Source organism: Salvia hispanica, chromosome 4, assembly GCF_023119035.1.
Source record: "Salvia hispanica cultivar TCC Black 2014 chromosome 4, UniMelb_Shisp_WGS_1.0, whole genome shotgun sequence".
Lineage (NCBI taxonomy): Eukaryota > Viridiplantae > Streptophyta > Magnoliopsida > Lamiales > Lamiaceae > Salvia > Salvia hispanica.
The window spans coordinates 48,038,624-48,055,978 of NC_062968.1; the positions used below are offsets into that span (position 1 = coordinate 48,038,624).

General features: G+C 33.5%; 1 protein-coding gene across 1 annotated transcript; it reads right to left on the reverse strand.

Annotated features, from left to right (window-relative positions):
- Positions 1-901: 901 nt before the first annotated feature.
- LOC125185255 (GABA transporter 1-like) lies at positions 902-6,390 on the reverse strand. The gene is made up of 7 exons (XM_048081757.1): positions 6,178-6,390; positions 5,851-6,081; positions 2,805-2,902; positions 2,025-2,211; positions 1,796-1,926; positions 1,474-1,707; positions 902-1,401 (listed from the first exon to the last, which is right to left on the reverse strand). The coding sequence occupies exons 1-7, from the start codon at positions 6,281-6,283 to the stop codon at positions 1,021-1,023; spliced, it is 1,368 nt and encodes a 455-aa protein (XP_047937714.1). The 5' UTR covers positions 6,284-6,390; the 3' UTR covers positions 902-1,020.
- Positions 6,391-17,355: the final 10,965 nt, after the last annotated feature.

The following is a 17,355-nucleotide window of genomic DNA, read 5'->3' on the forward strand; positions in this document are numbered from 1 at the left end:
TTAGAATTCATGGAAAACAGGGCGTACAGCTCTGAGTTTAACGTAATGCAGAAATGGGAATTTGTTGGCAATTTGAGCAGGGGAAATCCAACTTTGTAACTTATTCGGAGCATTACTTGTCTGGTGCCGACCATATATCGTAGCCCAACTTGGGGCTGTTGAGAAGTTTCAGTCTGGTGAGGCTTAGCCTAAGTCGGTGAGGTGGTGGCAGGAACAGTGAAAGAATCCGTGCATCACCCCGCTCTCATGCACACTCTCACCCACGCCCCAGCTTCTTAGATTCTCGCTCATTCTTCAATAGTATGGGATGGCCATTTCTTGACCTCCATGACGATGCTCCTTTGCTGTGACGGCTAGCATGGCCACCACAATGCTATGAATTTGGGAACATCATCACAGCCAAGCTCTGATTCTCCTTTTGCTTCAAATCCCGATAATTCCCTAAGTCAACTAATTAAACTCAAATTCATCTAATTTTCGCCCCAATTGATTATTCATAACTGGATTGCACAAATTTGTGATTCAATTAAAATACATACTTTGTTTGGGGGTTTAGGCTTGAGATCAGTGTTGGCCTCGATATTGCTGGAATTGTGAGAAAGAGTTTGTCCCAGTGGTAGTAGCCGTAGAAGATGTCGCTGAGGCGCCGTCCAAAATGTACTGATTCCAACCTGTTTTTAAATGTGTTGGACCGAATAATTCAAAACGTAATGTTTGGGACCAAAATGGTAAAAGCATTGTGGGTGTGAATCAATTTTTGGAAAATGTCTTCATTATTCAAAAGTTGAGTTCAAAGCTGCACCAATATATCTAGATGTATATCTGTATGTCAAGTATTAATGGAAAGGTCCGGTTTTATATTTGATTTCTCCCTCGATAAAAGCTCCATAGTAACCATGCATTTTGATGAATTGAATCATGATCATAATCACGAGCACGAGCACGATTGAGTAGCAACAATTTTTACTATTTATAACAACAAACTATATATCTATAACACACAAGTCTGAAAACATGTGATCAGACATTGGCAAACAATCGGTATGTTTTGGCATCCAAAATGATCTGCCTCACTGCTGCCACTGATGCTACAACCCCTATTACCGAGAACACCACAGCAATGGCAGTATTCACCCAAAACGCAACCCCCCTTTTCGATGGTTTGAACGTTACATTGAACAACACAAAAGGAAGCACGAAGTCAAGCGGCATGAAGCCAAACGCCCCAATGAGTGCATTGATGTCCCCAAAAAACGGGAGCATTGCACCGATGATGGTTGCAACAGCCACAGAGAGTGACCTCGAGATCAGCCTCGGAACCACATTGCGCGCACAGAACTCCCCCCTCTTCACATCTGCGAATGTTCGTTCAAGAATCTCGTTTGTTGGTTGCAAGTACACCTGCAAACATGCAGCTTTAGAATTTCTTATTTAATGTGGGTGAAAATTTTGTGTAGGAGTGTGTTTTCTAACCACGGCAACAGCTGATAACTGCAGAATTGTGAAGACATTGGTCATCAAAATAAACCATTTGGGCAGCAGCGGTTTGCCATCTTCCAAGAAATTATTGAGAATTAGGCCTTGAACTAGGTTGCCAAATGCCCAATATCCAGAAATAGAAACACTGAAGAAAGTTGTCAATACGACTGCGTAGCAAATGCACAGCCCCTTGAACATCTTCCCCTTCACCGGAGGTGCTAGTGTCGCCTACAAATGTTGCACGCTGTTAGGCCTCGTATTTTGAAACGTTAAGCAAACATGGTCCTTGATTATATATACTAGTATAAGTTATAACCTGTATCTCTGGGATGATCCCATTGCCGTATGTGGTTGCAATAATGGCCATTGCATTGAAGGTACCAAAAATTTGAGTTTCGACATTGCCGTTTAAAGAGTAGTCTTTTCTTGGTCCCTTAGAAGAGGTCCCTAGGTAATTTTGATCAAATAAACATAGTAAGGATTCTGAAATGAAAAAATGATGTGATAATTGAATGTTGTTATGTAAGTGTGACAATAGCACTCACCAATGTATATAGAAGCAGCAGTGGTGCACGCACTATAGGTGAGGGATAGTAGCAATGAAACCAAGTTGACATGTCTCAACGAATGAAAAGATGGGATTTGAGCTAAAATTAGCATTAGCCCACCAAACATGATCACAAATTCGTACAGTTTATTGTTTCCCTCGGGTTTTGACAACAAGTATATTGCCTGAATAAAACAATATCATTAATCCGAGTTATTACTTGCAAAAAAGGCCTATGTGCACTATAGAGAATATAATGTGTCTTCTTGCATTTTGGTTTTATGGATATTTAATATAGATTCGTTATATTCATTTTACTACAATGCAACTTCACATAACTTAGAAAAGTAGAGTAGTAATTGTCTTCTTATGGCGGATATTATATAACAAAAAAAAATTGTGTAGAGGTTCAGTTAATATTATAATTTTCTAGGTATTAATTTGTCAAGGGATAAACATATAAATATAAATTAGAAGAAAAATATTATACTGTATTTAATACTAGATGATTATGCCCCTAGAGTCTTTAGTGTGAGTCTAGGGTTGAAAAATGTATTCCACCATCCTCTAACTTAACATAAAGTGAAAATTAAATCTTTGCCGAATATTTTATCAATCAATTCTTAGAAAATGATGGAGTATTTAAATAGCTATAGACTGCCGAATTATTTATTGTGATGGTAAGTGGTATTATGGTATATTTCATCTGACTTTTCTAAGTTTAAAGCGTTAAATAATTGAAAACCATATGTATAGTATAAAGAAGAATGGGATTGACCTTGATGCATTGTCCTCCCAAAAGTATACACCCAATTACAACACCATAGCACACCACGAATTGAATTGGTCCAACGCAATATTTACCCCACCTTGCTCCTGTTAACAGTCAAACCCAATCATAATCAGTCCATTTAGTTTTTAATTTTAAAAAAACTATTTTTTTTTCGTTCAAATGATCAGCTTTGATATTTTATCACTGTTTCAGTACACGAACTGCAATGAGGTAGTAGTATAGTTTTGAGTAAAAAAAGATAAACCTCAGAGTTTTTAATGTTAAAACTTCCAAATAGACCAGATATTTTAATTTTATGGGGTCACGACCAAGTTTTGGAATAGCACTGGAATCTTTAAAATCAATCTATATACAGCTCTGACTACAGTCTTCTTCTTCTCATCATTATTACTCACAAATATCTTCCTAATTAAACTTTAAAAAAATTAAGTAGCTAAAAGTTCTTCTAGTGTTGGTTATATATATACCAAACTTCTCACACAATAAAATGAAAATGAAACTATTTCTGTTCACGCTTTTTGTTTCACTGCATTTTTATTTTATGTAGCCCTTTCCATGTTTGGTGACGATAATATTACATCAGATGCAGGGACGGATCTAGAAATTCTACATAGGTGGGGCAAAAATATACATAAACATATTTTAATACATCGAGAAGGGGCAAAAATAAGGATGTTTTAAAAAAATTAAAATTAACTTATTAAAAGTAGTATACATAAATTATTTCTAGGTGGGGCATTTGCCCCTTGTGAACTCCAAATAGATCCGTCCCTGATCAAATGGGAATGCCCTATATATAAAATAAAGGGTTTTTGGCTCTATAAACCAAAACCTTTCCCCGAATTTCGGTTTTTCCCATGAACTATGAGATTTGTTTTTAAAACCACGAACTTTCATTTCGTTAGGATTTTCCCAACCCGACCCGAATAGCATAATTCAAAATGTTAAAGTTGTGTTTTGTTTATTCAAAAGTTGTCATTTGTTATGTAATAATTGTGACTATATGTATTATTGTGCCAAATAGTATCAAGTAATCAATTTAGTGACAAATAGGATTAAAATTGACATGTAGACAATCCGGGTTTCTTCGTTGACCCGCCAGGGGAAAATCTTAACGAAATGAAAGTTCATGGTTTTAAAAACAAAATCCCATAGTTCATGGGAAAAATCGGAATTCGGGGAAAGGTTTTGGTTTAAAAAGCCAAAAACCCTAAAATAAAACATGGAATCAGCATCCACAGCTCTATAACATTTAATTTGGACACTAATTCATAAAAATTTCACTCAGATCCACAGCTCTATCACTATCATCAGTAAGTCAGTAACCAATTTGATTTTAAATTTGTTTTGGGCATATCTGCATCGGATGGGAATGGTCAGCCTTCAATTTTCCACTTTAAAAGTAATCAATTTGATTTTTAATTTGTCTGGTCTTCCATACATATGGGAATGGTCAGCCTTCTATTTTCCACTTAATAAATGTTTTAATTGGTCCTTTTAATTTGCATTCGATAAAACTAAAAGAGGGTAGTTATGACTTATGTGTATGATGTATATATTTTAGGATTATCACTTATGATGAGTGAATTAACTAATAGAGATTTTCGCAAATTCTCAAAACAAATGACAGAAAATTGAAAATGTAAACATCAACTACTCGTTTTGTTTATTCCATGCTTAAATATCCTATTTTTAAAATGTTCATCAATGTTTTATTTTATTTTTTACTATTTTTAATAAATATTTAGTTTATTATCCATTTTTAGTCAAATTTGTACAAATTTATTTTAGGATCAATTTCAAAAGGTCAGCAAACTAATTAATTAAGTACGTTGGAAAATTTTTATTTGTTATTTTCAATTTCTAGTAATCTTTGTTGTTGTATGGATTTACATCCAACAAAACTACTATTTCCGTCCACACAAACTTACCACACTTAATTGGATAGAGACTAATTTTAATAAATGATCCAAAATGGAAAAAAAAAAAAAGAAAAGAAGAAGATTGTATATAAAAACATGATTCACATGACACTAATTTTTATAACTCATTTCTTTTTTTTACATTTTTAATTAAAATCTATGCCTAGTTAAAATGAAATAATTAATTTCGAACGAAAGGAAGTACAAAAATTAAACACTAGTTGAAATTAGCATTTCTAATAAGGCAAGTCTTTGAGTGAAATAAAATAATTAATGCTTTAATGAGGAAAGTAAGCTATAAAATTGACCAAAAATAAAATGGTAAGCCTGGTGTTTGTGGGAGTTGAATTAGGAAATTCTCAAGTTGTTCACGATAAACAATTACAAACTGCAAACAACACTGATAAACAATTACAAACAACACTCTCAATTAGTTAATGTCATACTCCTTCTATCATCGTCTAAATGAGACGTTTTCCCTCTTGATACGTCCCACACTAAATAAAAGTTTCCTTTTTTAGTACTCCCTCCGTTTCGCCATAGTTGAGTCATTTTACAATTTCGAAAAGTTTCTTCATAGTTGAGTCATTTCCTTATATGGTAACTTTTTTTTCTTTCTTACTTTACTCTCTCTACTTTATTCACTTTATACTTTATTCTCTCTACATTTTCCTCTCTCTTACTTTTTTATCTATTTATTTAACACACCCAATATTCATTTCTTAAACTCCGTGCCGAAAAGTTTCGCCTCAACTATGGCGAAACGGAGAGAGTAATAACTAATTCACTTCTCTCTCCTACTTATCCAATTTTATCTCTCTTATTTATCATTTGTTATACTTTATTTTTTCACTTTCTCACTTCATTTCACTCTTATTTATTCTATTTGCATCTCTAGCTTAATTCTTTCTTGTTTAACTATAATAATTTAATTAATTAAAACCACTACCTAAGTTCCCGCGTCAAAGTACAAACATCTCAATTAGGCCGGGACAAAGAAAACAATTAACTAGTCATATACACTATTGTGTTGTTTTATAATCATACTTATGCTCAAAATTCATTAATTAAATAAAATTTCACAAGATTGTAGAGAGAAAGAGAAGTACCTAAAATGTGATTGGCCATATCACGAAAGCGGATGTGGCGGTGGCCTAATTGAGCATTGTGTTCGAGCACTTGAGAGAGCAAAGTGTAAGAGTAGAATGTTACCATCGCTCCGATGAGCAGGCATAAAATCCCAGCCGTCCATCCCAATGAACCAAATGCAAATGGAAGGCTCAGCAACGTCGGAGCTACGATCGACGTCGACAAGTGGTACCCGCAGTGTATCCACGATCCTACAATTATTTATTTCAATTTAATTATCACTAATTAAACCCAAAATCTTAATTCTCTCAATATACAGAAAATTGAGAACAAATTTGTGTGATCACCTCTGGATTTGAGAACAAATTGTGCACCGGCGTCTAGTTCCTTTTCATCGGCGACGGCGAGAGGAGGCGGAGGTATGCCGTCATTCACCTCTGCTGAACCTCCCATGCTATGCTCTGATTTAGAGTGTGGTCAACTACTTTGCTCTTGTTGACACAATATATAGTGAAAATGTGAAATGATCTCAACATTCACAAATCATACAGTGGAAGTTTAAAACCGACTTTTTACTGTTTGCATAATAATTGTAGTGAGTTATCTACTTATCTATCACTCTGGATTCGTTGAAATTTCGTTGTGTTTTCCTCTTTTCGATCAAGTCAGCAAATTAAACTGATATTTTGGTCTATAAAGTACTCCATCCGTCTACGAAAAATAGACTATATTGTGAATGGCATGGCTTTTAATGTGTAATTAATAAAGTAAGAAAGAAGTAATGTTAGTGGAATGTGAGGTCTATATTATTAGTAGTGTTTAATTGTATTAGCTAGCAAATGTGGAGTCCCTTTAAAAACTTGGTCTATTTTTCGTGGACAATCAAAAATGATAAATGTGGTCTATTTTTCGTGGACGGATGGAGTATTAATTAGAGAGACTAATAATCGCCTTCTTAACACATGTTATAGTCTCTCGTCCCTCTGTACTAAGGTAGTTGATGCATTTCTTTTGGGCACGAAATTTATGAAATTGATTTAGTAAAAATTGAAGTGAAGAGAGTAAACTAACGGATGGGATATAATAAGAGAGATAAAGTATGAGAGAATATAGACTTTTTGAAAGAAAAAAAAAAAAGAAGAATGGTCTAACTATCTTAGGATAATCCAATAAAAAAAAATACTTCCGCAACTTAACTGCATTGAGATGAACGGGGTACAATAAAAGCAATTGATTTTATTAAGGTTTCAAAACATTATCACCTCATTCCAATTGGGTATTCTTCAAGATTCTTAGCATATGCTGACATTTTAATTGGGCTGTTTTTTAATACCCAGGCTCAAGCCATGGCCTAACCAAGCCCATGCCTAGATATGACCCATAATTATGTACAGTTTATTTTTTTAATTTTTTTGTTAGTAGAATTGAATTTTTTCAAAATAAGATAAATTTGAATATTAGAAACTTTCTGTTTTGGAATTTTTTTCAGTGTGATATATTCTTTACTAAAAATATTTTAAAAAATTTTCTATCTCTCTCCTACTTTAGGGACGGTGCATAAAAAATTTTAAAATACAAATAGAAGTGCATGGAAAATAAAATTTTCAGCACAGTCCAGCCCATTCTGGCCCATTTCACCACATCCCATTTACCAAGTGGATCTTGGGTAGCTGCGTTTAGTATAAAATTAAACCAGTCCATTCCAGCCCGCTTCAGTGATGGGCTTAATTAGGCGGAGCAATGACCCAAGCTGCCTAGCTTAAGGTGGGCCTTGGTCGACCCAACTCATTCGACAATCCTACTTAAATTGGAGGATGGTTAAGGGATGTACACTACCAGCCACTCAAGTCTTAGTGCATTGGTTGATGGTTAAGGGATGTACACTACCAACCACTCAAGTCTTAGTGCATTGGTTGAGTGATAGGGATCTGATATTCTATTTTATTCTGGAAGGAAGCTGATATTTTCTCCGTATATTTATTTAGTTTATTTATGTTTTAGTATTATTTAGTTGCTATGATTTTATTTACTTTCCCTAATAGTTAGGATTTGATTTGCTTTTGATTTACTTCCCTAGTTTATAGGAGATCTTTTTGTACCACACATATTATAAATATGTGTGGAGTCTTTTATTATTGTCAAGCAGAATGAAGAATTAAAATATTAATCTCGTTCTTTCCATCGGTTCTCCCTCTTGGAGAAACCGCCAATCTCTCCAAATCTCTACACGTTGTTTTCCTCTTTTTCAATATTTTCTCTTCCTAGGAATTAACCTCACGTTAATTCCTATCAAATTGGTGCTTTCATTAGAGGTTCTCATCCTCCTATTGATTTCTACCACTATGTCCGTCTTGCTGTCAAACTCTCCTCCAGACTCTCCTCTTCGGTTTTCTTGTGTTAACCCCGTGAGATGGATTTTGGATGTTCAGGAGTATTTTGACTATCATTTATTTTCTGATACTGATCGTTTGTTTTTTGTGAGGTTATTTTTTGACCATCCAGCATCTGTATGGCTCCACGAGTATCGACGCTCGAATCCTAATTGCTCATGGCAAGAATTTCTGGATGTTGTTTATCATAACCTTGATGAGGATGCCATTTACTTCGCCGAGACGAATAAACTTCTCAACAAAATTTCAGAGGCAGTTGCATATTTAGCAAAAAAGGAGGCCACATCTGATTCTGTCGTCGAGACTATTGCAAAAAATGACGATATGTCAACAACAAATGTCAAGTCTGATGAGGATGCCATTTACTTTGATGTCAACGGCAAATATCGACGCTCGAATCCTAATTGTTCATGGCAAGAATTTCTGGATGTTGTTTATCATAACTTTAATGAGGATGCCATTTACTTCGCCGAGACGAATAAACTTCTCAACAAAATTACAGAGGCAGTTGCATATTTAGCAAAAAAGGGGGCCATGGCTAAAAAGGAGGCCACATCTGATTCTGTCGTCGAGACTATTGCAAAAAATGACGATGTGTCAACAACAAATGTCAAGTCTGATCCCGTCATCGACGAGACGGAAAAAGATGACGACGAATCGCCTCAAGCGTTGGATGAGGCAATGGCTTTGGTGGAAACCAAATGTCCTCCACAATCTCATAGCCCAAAAGTCAATGTTCTCATCATTGGTTATGTCACGGAAATCGCTGAAGAGATCTCATGCCCGAAGACGGTCTCTCCATCATTCGTTGAGGTCACAAGCGATACAATTTTATTTGAAGATCTAAACAAAGACAACGAGATGGGAGATTATTTTTCCGACGTCCACCTTGAGGGCAAAGTGGTTTTCAACGGTGGGGGAGTTGATAGGGACTTGATATTCTATTTTATTTCGGAAGGGAGCTGATATTCTCTCCGTATATTTATTTAGTTGCTATGATTTTATTTACTTTCCCTAATGGTTAAGATTTGATTTGCTTTTGATTTACTTTCCTAGTTTATAGGAGATCTTTTTGTACCACAAATATTATAAATATGTGTGGAGTCTTTTATTATTATCAAGAAGAATGAAGAACTAAAATATTAATCTCGTTCTCTCCATCGGTTCTCCCTTTTGGAGAAACCGCCAATCTCTCCAAATCTCTACAAAGTCACGCTGTTTTCCTCTTTTTCAATATTTTCTCTTCCATAGGAATTAACCTCACGTTAATTCCTATCATTGAGTTTATTCGGATGCTACATGTAAGTTTCTTTATTATCTAATGCAAATTATGAAATGATTTACAGATTTCCAACCTTAAGCAAGGTTTTTTGGGTAGGGATGATTTGATACGTAATAGTGCATGCGGTGTATTATGCAAGCATGGAAAGAAGAAAGGTTAGTATCGGAAGAAATGGTTCCTAATATATACTTCCTCCATTCTATAGTAATGAAGGCGTTTCTTTTCAACACGGAGATTAAGAAATATTGTGTTAGGTGAGTTAAGTAAAGTGAAAAATGAAAAAGGTAGAGAAATGAAGAGAGAATAAAGTAAGAGAGAGTAAAGTAAATGTGGAAAAATGTGTTGACTTTTACTAAAAATGAAAATGACTCCATTACTATGGAACTTACTAAAAACGGCAAAATGACTATTATTATGGAACGGAGCCCGTCCCACTTTAGGAGTCCCGGTCAATTTTGTACATCCGTTTTGTAAAAATCATAGTTAAAGTGAAAGAATTTGACTTATAGTAATAAGGTGGAGCGAGAATTAAACTTATATGCATGGCGAAACCCCTTTCGTATTGATGTCTATAATTCACTTACATATATACTCTAAAAGAAATCCATAACAGTATGTATTTATAGGCTACATATTGTCGATTTTTCTCTCATAATCGACCTAGCTAAAAAATCAGAGAGAAAGATAAGTTTTTGATCCTTTTTCTAAACTCATGCGTTGACAACTAGAACATCAGAACAAAATGAAATTGTCTTCTTTCATCCGACCCATACACAGTGACAGTGGGCAATCTAAGATCCAACTCATAACATGATAGTATTGTCACTTTTCTTTATTTAACCTTTTGATAAATTTATTCCTTTTGTTGCTAAAACAATTCCGTTGGTAAAGCCTTCATATGTCTTCATTCTTGACATGTTCTCAAATGATATAAAAAGAGAAGTCTATATGTTTACTTCTCTCTTTATACACCGGATTCTTCATTAACTCAATTGCTGATTTATTATCGATTTGGATTTAATTCAGTTGCCTCATGTTGCGAGAGTTTTGCTTACGTAGCAAATTTATCAACCAAATTGCATGTCAACACACCATGATGCTACTATATATATACTCCATCCGTTCCATAGTAATGGAAGCGTTTATTTTTGGCACAGAGATTAAGAAAATTGTGTTAGATGAGTTAAGTAAATGAAGAATAAAGTGGAAAATGAAAAAGGTATAGAGATGAAGAGAGAAAAAAGTAAGAGAGAATAAAGCAGGTGTGAAAAAATGTGTTGACTTTTACTAAAAAGGAAAATGACTCTATTACTATGGAACATACCAAAATGGCAAAATGACTTTATTACTATGGAATTAATGGAGGGAGTATAATATACTTCGCTTCACATGTCGGCAAAATCACAATTGGTTTTTCCTGAAAAACCAAGTAAATGTGTGTCTCCCAAATAAAACACGTAACCAGAAGTGTTTCTGAAGTCATTCACATCTCCGCAAAAATCATTGTCAGAATAATTAACTGATCAAAATAATTAAAGAAATGCACTATTAATTTCATGCGCTATTGTTATAAACTTGTTAAATTTTGAGAGCTCTAGTCTGAAAATCATGGATTCAAAGAAATCAATAATCAAAATTTTAAGAGTGGGAATAAATAGGTGGTCCAACGAGGCAACGACTACATATTTTTCTTGAAATAGGAAAGGTCCCAAAATTGTGGGGATAGACTTCTCAATTATGAAAGCGGTATTATAATTCAATGCGCAGGAATCCACTAATTTTTGACAATGACATCCTTTCCTGATTCTATAATTTCCCTTTAGAAAATATACTAATGTTATCTTTAAAGAAGAAAAAAAGGTAAATACTGATCAAAGATCTAAAATTAGTATACGGTCCTAGTTACGTTTTTCAGTCATATATATAACAATGTCGTAATGTGTAGGATTGCATTATTAGTAATATATATTCTCTTTAGATACATTACAAATTAAGATAAAAAAAAATGATTATCTCCAGATTTAATCTCAGCGCATGTCATTATATTTCTGAACTTATAGCATTAAAATACTCCATATTTAAGTCAGAAATTATTAAGACATACTGTTTTGAGGAAAAACTATAATTTTGCCTAAAAATAAGGAAGTGGATTCACTTCCCTAAAGCCACTCTGTTTCCAAGTATAATGATATATAAACACTAATGAAATAAGTAGTACTCCAATATTAATGAAATAGAAGTATAACTGTGGTGCAGCTAATGTTACTACTTTGATATGATGTAATTTAGAAATGAACATTTGTTTTTAAAAATTTGTATCAAGTGGAGATAAAATGAGGAAAATGAATGTATCTTCCTAAAACCATTTTCTTGTTGATCCATTACTACAGAGCAACGAAGGTGATAAGGCTTGTTGATCCATTTCCTCAAATTAACTAGAAAATTTCAAAATAGTATCAAAAATTAACTTCAAAATATTTAATCACAAGCAATTATAACAACCGAACGAAGGTGATAAGGCTTGTTTCATGCATTGGTTTTGGGTTAAAATTCTATGCATTTGGGGCGCTAATCTGTGTTTATGAGTTCAGGTGCGTAGTAAATCTGCCGGACCTAGGAATTGCTGTAACCTGACCTGGCAGATACAAAAGAGATGGAATTGAAGTAAAAATCAGAAGTCGTCGTTCGGACAAGGGAGAATTAAAACTTGGCGACAGGAGCAGAATGGAGCAAGAGCAGATTATTTTAGAGAGTCTTATTCAAGGGCAAAAGCGTCTAATTACCAGAGGGATACCCTAGGGATCAGAGCCTCACATATATAAAGAGCTCAACCTTGAAGATCGAGACAACCACTTCTACACACACTTTTAGTTCAAGCTCTCATTCCATTCCTTAGTTCCACACTTCAAATTTCTCATTTCACTTGCTGCGTACTTGGAGATGGAGTGATTCTGGCCACCGTGGTTCTCATCGTCGTTTTGGTGTTGTGTAACACCGCCTTGTGAAGGCGAAGAAACAATATTTACTTTGTTTTGCTTAGTTTGTTTTCGTTTCAAGTACTTGTTGATTTTTAAGTTTCATAACTCTAGTTTCTGACTTTGATCTACTGGATTCGAACTTAGTTCTCGTTATTATGGAAGTTTATGTTGGTTTTTATTGGATATCCCGAGTTGATGTTTATCTCTTGCTTTCAGCTTTCGGTCTTGTTTATTGTTGGATGTTTGGAGCTGAGATTTGTTGGTTCGTTGTTGGAGGTTGTGGATTTACGTATGAAGGTGTTTGGATTTGTTGAATCGTGGTGGATTTGAGTTGGAGTTTCGTAGATCTGATGTTTTCTGTTTACGTTTGCATGATTATGGCTATTTGCTTTCTGTTTCTGCATCCTTTAAGTCCAGTAGCGTAGATCTGTTAGTTTAGGCTTTAATTTCTCATTTCAAGTTTAGATCTCAAGTTTGCTCTGTTTTCATGGTGTTTAATACTTTGTTTTATCTGCTATTCTCGTTTGATTCTCGAAGAAGATGAAGTTGTTGGTAGTTAGAACCAGATCTGCTTTTGTCAGTACTTTCTGCACATGTACTTTGCTTTTTCCGCATGTCCCCCAAACCCTGTCAGTACCATCTGCATTATCTTTTTACTTTTCTGCATGCTTTTCCAAACCCTGGTAGTTTAAGGAAACTTGTCCCCACTTTTTGCTTTATACTTATCTGTCCAAATTGGGAAAGTCTGTCTAGTTAAGTTAACTCCAGTTGTCTTAGAACTTTAAAATATCTCATTTCTCTAAGTCATGCATGTTCCGTACGTTCTTATTTCTTAGACCCAATAGGTAGAGTAAAGTTTTTCCTATCTCTCAGACCCAGTAATTTTAAGTTCTCGACCCACAAAATTGCGTGGTAGCAGCCAACCCCTTTTTCCCAAAACATCCTCAAATGCAGTTTCGTAACACATTCGTCCTCGTGGGATCGATCATTTACTTCCATGTGCTAGTTGTAGTATAGTGGGTTGAGGTTTTGAAGAAATAGAGTGCATCCAACGACCCTTGTCTGATAGTTTCATGATCTTCTAGCCTCTAAAGTCTAGTCGAATCCTCAGGACCTGTTAGATCGAGTGATATCACACATCGCACTGCACGTTTCTGAGTCTTTAGAAGGCTAAATAGAATAGCTCTTATTTTTCCATCATGATTAATCTGTACTTCTTCAATTCAACTGAATATTATATTAAATAACAAATTAATAGTTTTAATCAATATTTATAGTGTCCATGAATTAATAGTTTTAATTAAAAAATTTATTGATATTTAAAAATCAAAATTAAAAATTTAATTTTATAAAATTAAATCTAATATTGAAATAAAGAAACAAAGTGAAGGGATAGTAAAGGGAAGAAGAATGATAATTTTGAAATAATATCATATTTAGTACATCACTGAAATAATATTAGATTTAAAATGTAAAAAGTGTAAAAAGACCAAATTGCTCAGACCCCTAAAAGGGCATTTTCGACCGAACACAGTGAAAAATGACCTTTTTCGAGATAAACGCTTAGTCCAGGATTGTCTAGGAATGTTTTGAAAATCGAGAAACTAAGGGCGAGATAAACGAATAGTCCAGTGATTGTTTTTGTAGTTCGCTCATAATTATTTTGGATTCTCCTTATTGTTTTAGAAAGGTTTATAGGTCCCAAATGAGTTAACTTGGAGTAATTTCTTTACACTTTCTCAATTGTGTTTTGTTTAACTTTATGTTGGGTTGAAGTATATGAGAGCAAGTTTTGGGAAAAAAGTCAAAACTTAAAATAAATTTATTGAGAAAGATACACCCCATTTCATTTTCTCACATTTTCCTTCTATTTCTACCTAACTAAACCAACCCGTAAATGATTTCCTTCTCATAAACCTGCCTAAAAAGTATTTCCACTAGTTGAAATGTTGTAAAAAAATAAAAGATCATCGAATTATGCCTTGTGATTTTGAATACAAATACCTAACTACTGAAAGATCATAACATCATGGCATTAAGTTATTCTATTCTTAAATGAGTGATAAGGTAAAACATTTTCATGGAGAGCAGGGGCGGATCTACTAGTAGGGGATAAGGGGCATTTGCCCCTCCTCATATATTTCATGTAGTACTATTTCATAGAGTAATTTTTAAAAATTTATGATTTCCTTTATAATTGCCCCACCTCAAACTATTTAAATTTCTTCTTAGATATATTTTTGCCCCCGTCGAATTGAAATCCTGGCTCCGCCCCTGATGGAGAGAAAAACAAAAGAAAACGTTCCTAATTTATGTTATCTTGCTATGGTAAATTTTTATGATTTTTACACCACCATAGTCCTTATAGTCGTTATCGTTTTATTCATGATATTAATGAGAACGCCCGTATCTTTGAAAATGACTTTGTAATTTTTCGCAGTAGATAAATGTCCACATAAATATAACTTACAATAAATAATAATTAACTAATCGATCAGGGAGGGCTGCGCAATCCGTGTTTGAATAAAATGCTCAAAGAATACAAAATTTATTTGATAAAATTAATAGGAAAGAAACTTGAATTGGGAACTAAAGTTTATAAATGTTTCATAAAACGACTCGAAATCACAATTTGTTTCTAATGGTTGGAACTACATAACGAAGCTAACATCAACTAGATTAGGGTATATAATTTTTGACACGATACATATACATTTAAATTAATACAGTATATTACTGTAAAGCCGCCTTGTTATATTCAGATCTTTATCGGGCCATCTAATAGGCACATGATCATTTCTGGTTAGATTTGGACTGAGTTGAGTTTAAATGGAGTTCGAGTAGCAAATTATTATTGTTGTTATTATTATTATTATTATTATTATTATTATTATTATTATTATTATTATTATTATTATTATTATTATTTCTTTTTTTATTACTTTAGGGTTAGGATTCTATTTTAATTTCATTATCTTTCATTAGATGAATTCGTTGCCTTCATTGCCATGACCACCACCTCCGCGGGAGGCTGGTTTTATCTCCTCCATAACATGCTTGCTTTATTTCATGAAACTATCATATGGTTATAATGTGTTGCGAGTTTGTGTCGTGTCAATACGAATAAAACTGCTAAAAAATATGATCCAACGCTAATGAAATGAAAGGAGTATAAATTAATAATTTATCAACAACTTTACAAAATAAAACTATATCACATTTGGACAAATATTTATCCCATAAGCTTTTCAGATTGCGAAAGGTTTTAGTTAAAATTTTTTGAATTATATTTTTTAAGTAAAAAAAACTACTTCTGTTACATACATATATATTACAGTTTTCTTTTAGTTTATTCCACAAAAGATGTCATGTTTTCTTTTTTGAAAAAAATTATCTCTCGCATTAATACAAATATATTAGCTTTTCTCTCTACTCAACATGCAAAACAATATCTCCTAAAATTCCGTGCTATTACCTAAGTATATCAACTATTATGAGATGGAGGGAGTATAATATTAAATCAACTATTTCAACTTCAAACCTTTGAATTTTCAAACTCTAGTCAAACCAAAACTCTTGAAGCAGTTGAAGCAGAGAGTATGTCACCAATCTGTCACTTATAAGATGGTTTTTAAATACTACTCCATGAAAATTACCGTTTTCTTATTAAATTTAGAATACGAAAAATAAAAGATACTGGAAAACTATAATATTTTATGAACTCTATCGTATATATTGGACTAAATGATTTTCTTCTAGCTAGTTACTCCCTCCGTCCCACATAATTTTACCCATTTCACTTTTATTATTTTTGGTAGTGGACCACATATTCCACTAACTCATTTTTACTCACATTTTATTATAAAACTAATACTTTAAAAGTAAGAACCACATCCCACCAACTATTTCAACTCACTTTCCATTATATTTCTTAAAATCCGTGTCGGATCAAAGTGTGTAAAATTATGTGGGACGTAGAGAGTATTACACAACATTTTATAAGTTTCAATTCTAACTCTACATGGAAGATTTATTATAATTTGAAAAGAACCATCTTGATTTGATTTTTAATTCATAGTAATCTACAGCAATACGGAGGAGAGAAGAGATTTTGAGCAAACCTATTGTACCATGTTAATTCTAGAGTATGCACTTAATTTAAACTTTAAATACGCTCATACTCTTGCCAGGAGCATCAATACAAGACGATACAATTATATGTGAAACATCTCACATACAATTATATGTGAGATATCAACTTTAAGGGACAAACAAATGATTATATTTGTGAGATTGATAAATTTGGTTTCTCTTATGTATTTTATTTGATTTTTGACAGATTTACGAAGAAAATATAGTGTCCAGGCTAGAGAGAGATACTAATACTTAAAGAGAGAAAAATTAACATTAACTTTTATTAAATTAAAGTAAAGGACTAATAAAATAAATAAATACTGTGAAAGAACATAAAAATGGATTATTAAAGTGAATCATGTGGTTCACACTAGCCACCAAAGTAAACTAGATTGACTTAACACAACAGCAAGTCAATAAGTCAACATAAAAAGAAAAAGAGAAGAGAAAATCATTGCATCAAGTGACTCAATAAATCATTTTCGATGCTAAAGTGACCCAATTATTCAAGTGATCGACAGAGCGGTAATGCTAATGATATGTATCTGTACGAGATAACTAACAATCTGTATTGAATTTTATTGCCTGGAAATTAACGCATAATATGTGATGATAATTTAGTGACATTAGGGAATATGAAATTATCGTTTGATGCAAGACGAAGAACCCTTAAAATAATCATGCGAGTCAAACTTTTCTTCCACAATGATACAGTATACTGAATTAGCAAAATGATGACTC

What these genes read in the sequence shown, in the direction of transcription:
- LOC125185255 (XM_048081757.1), bottom strand. Translation starts at nt 6,283, where the DNA reads ATGGGAGGTTCAGCAGAGGTGAATGACGGCATACCTCCGCCTCCTCTC. An exon ending in ATTTGTTCTCAAATCCAGAG is followed by an intron (nt 6,082 to 6,177) that starts GTGATCACACAA and finishes AAATAATTGTAG; the next exon opens with GATCGTGGATACACTGCGGG. An exon ending in TGGGAGGACAATGCATCAAG is followed by an intron (nt 2,212 to 2,804) that starts GTCAATCCCATT and finishes TGTTTTATTCAG; the next exon opens with GCAATATACTTGTTGTCAAA.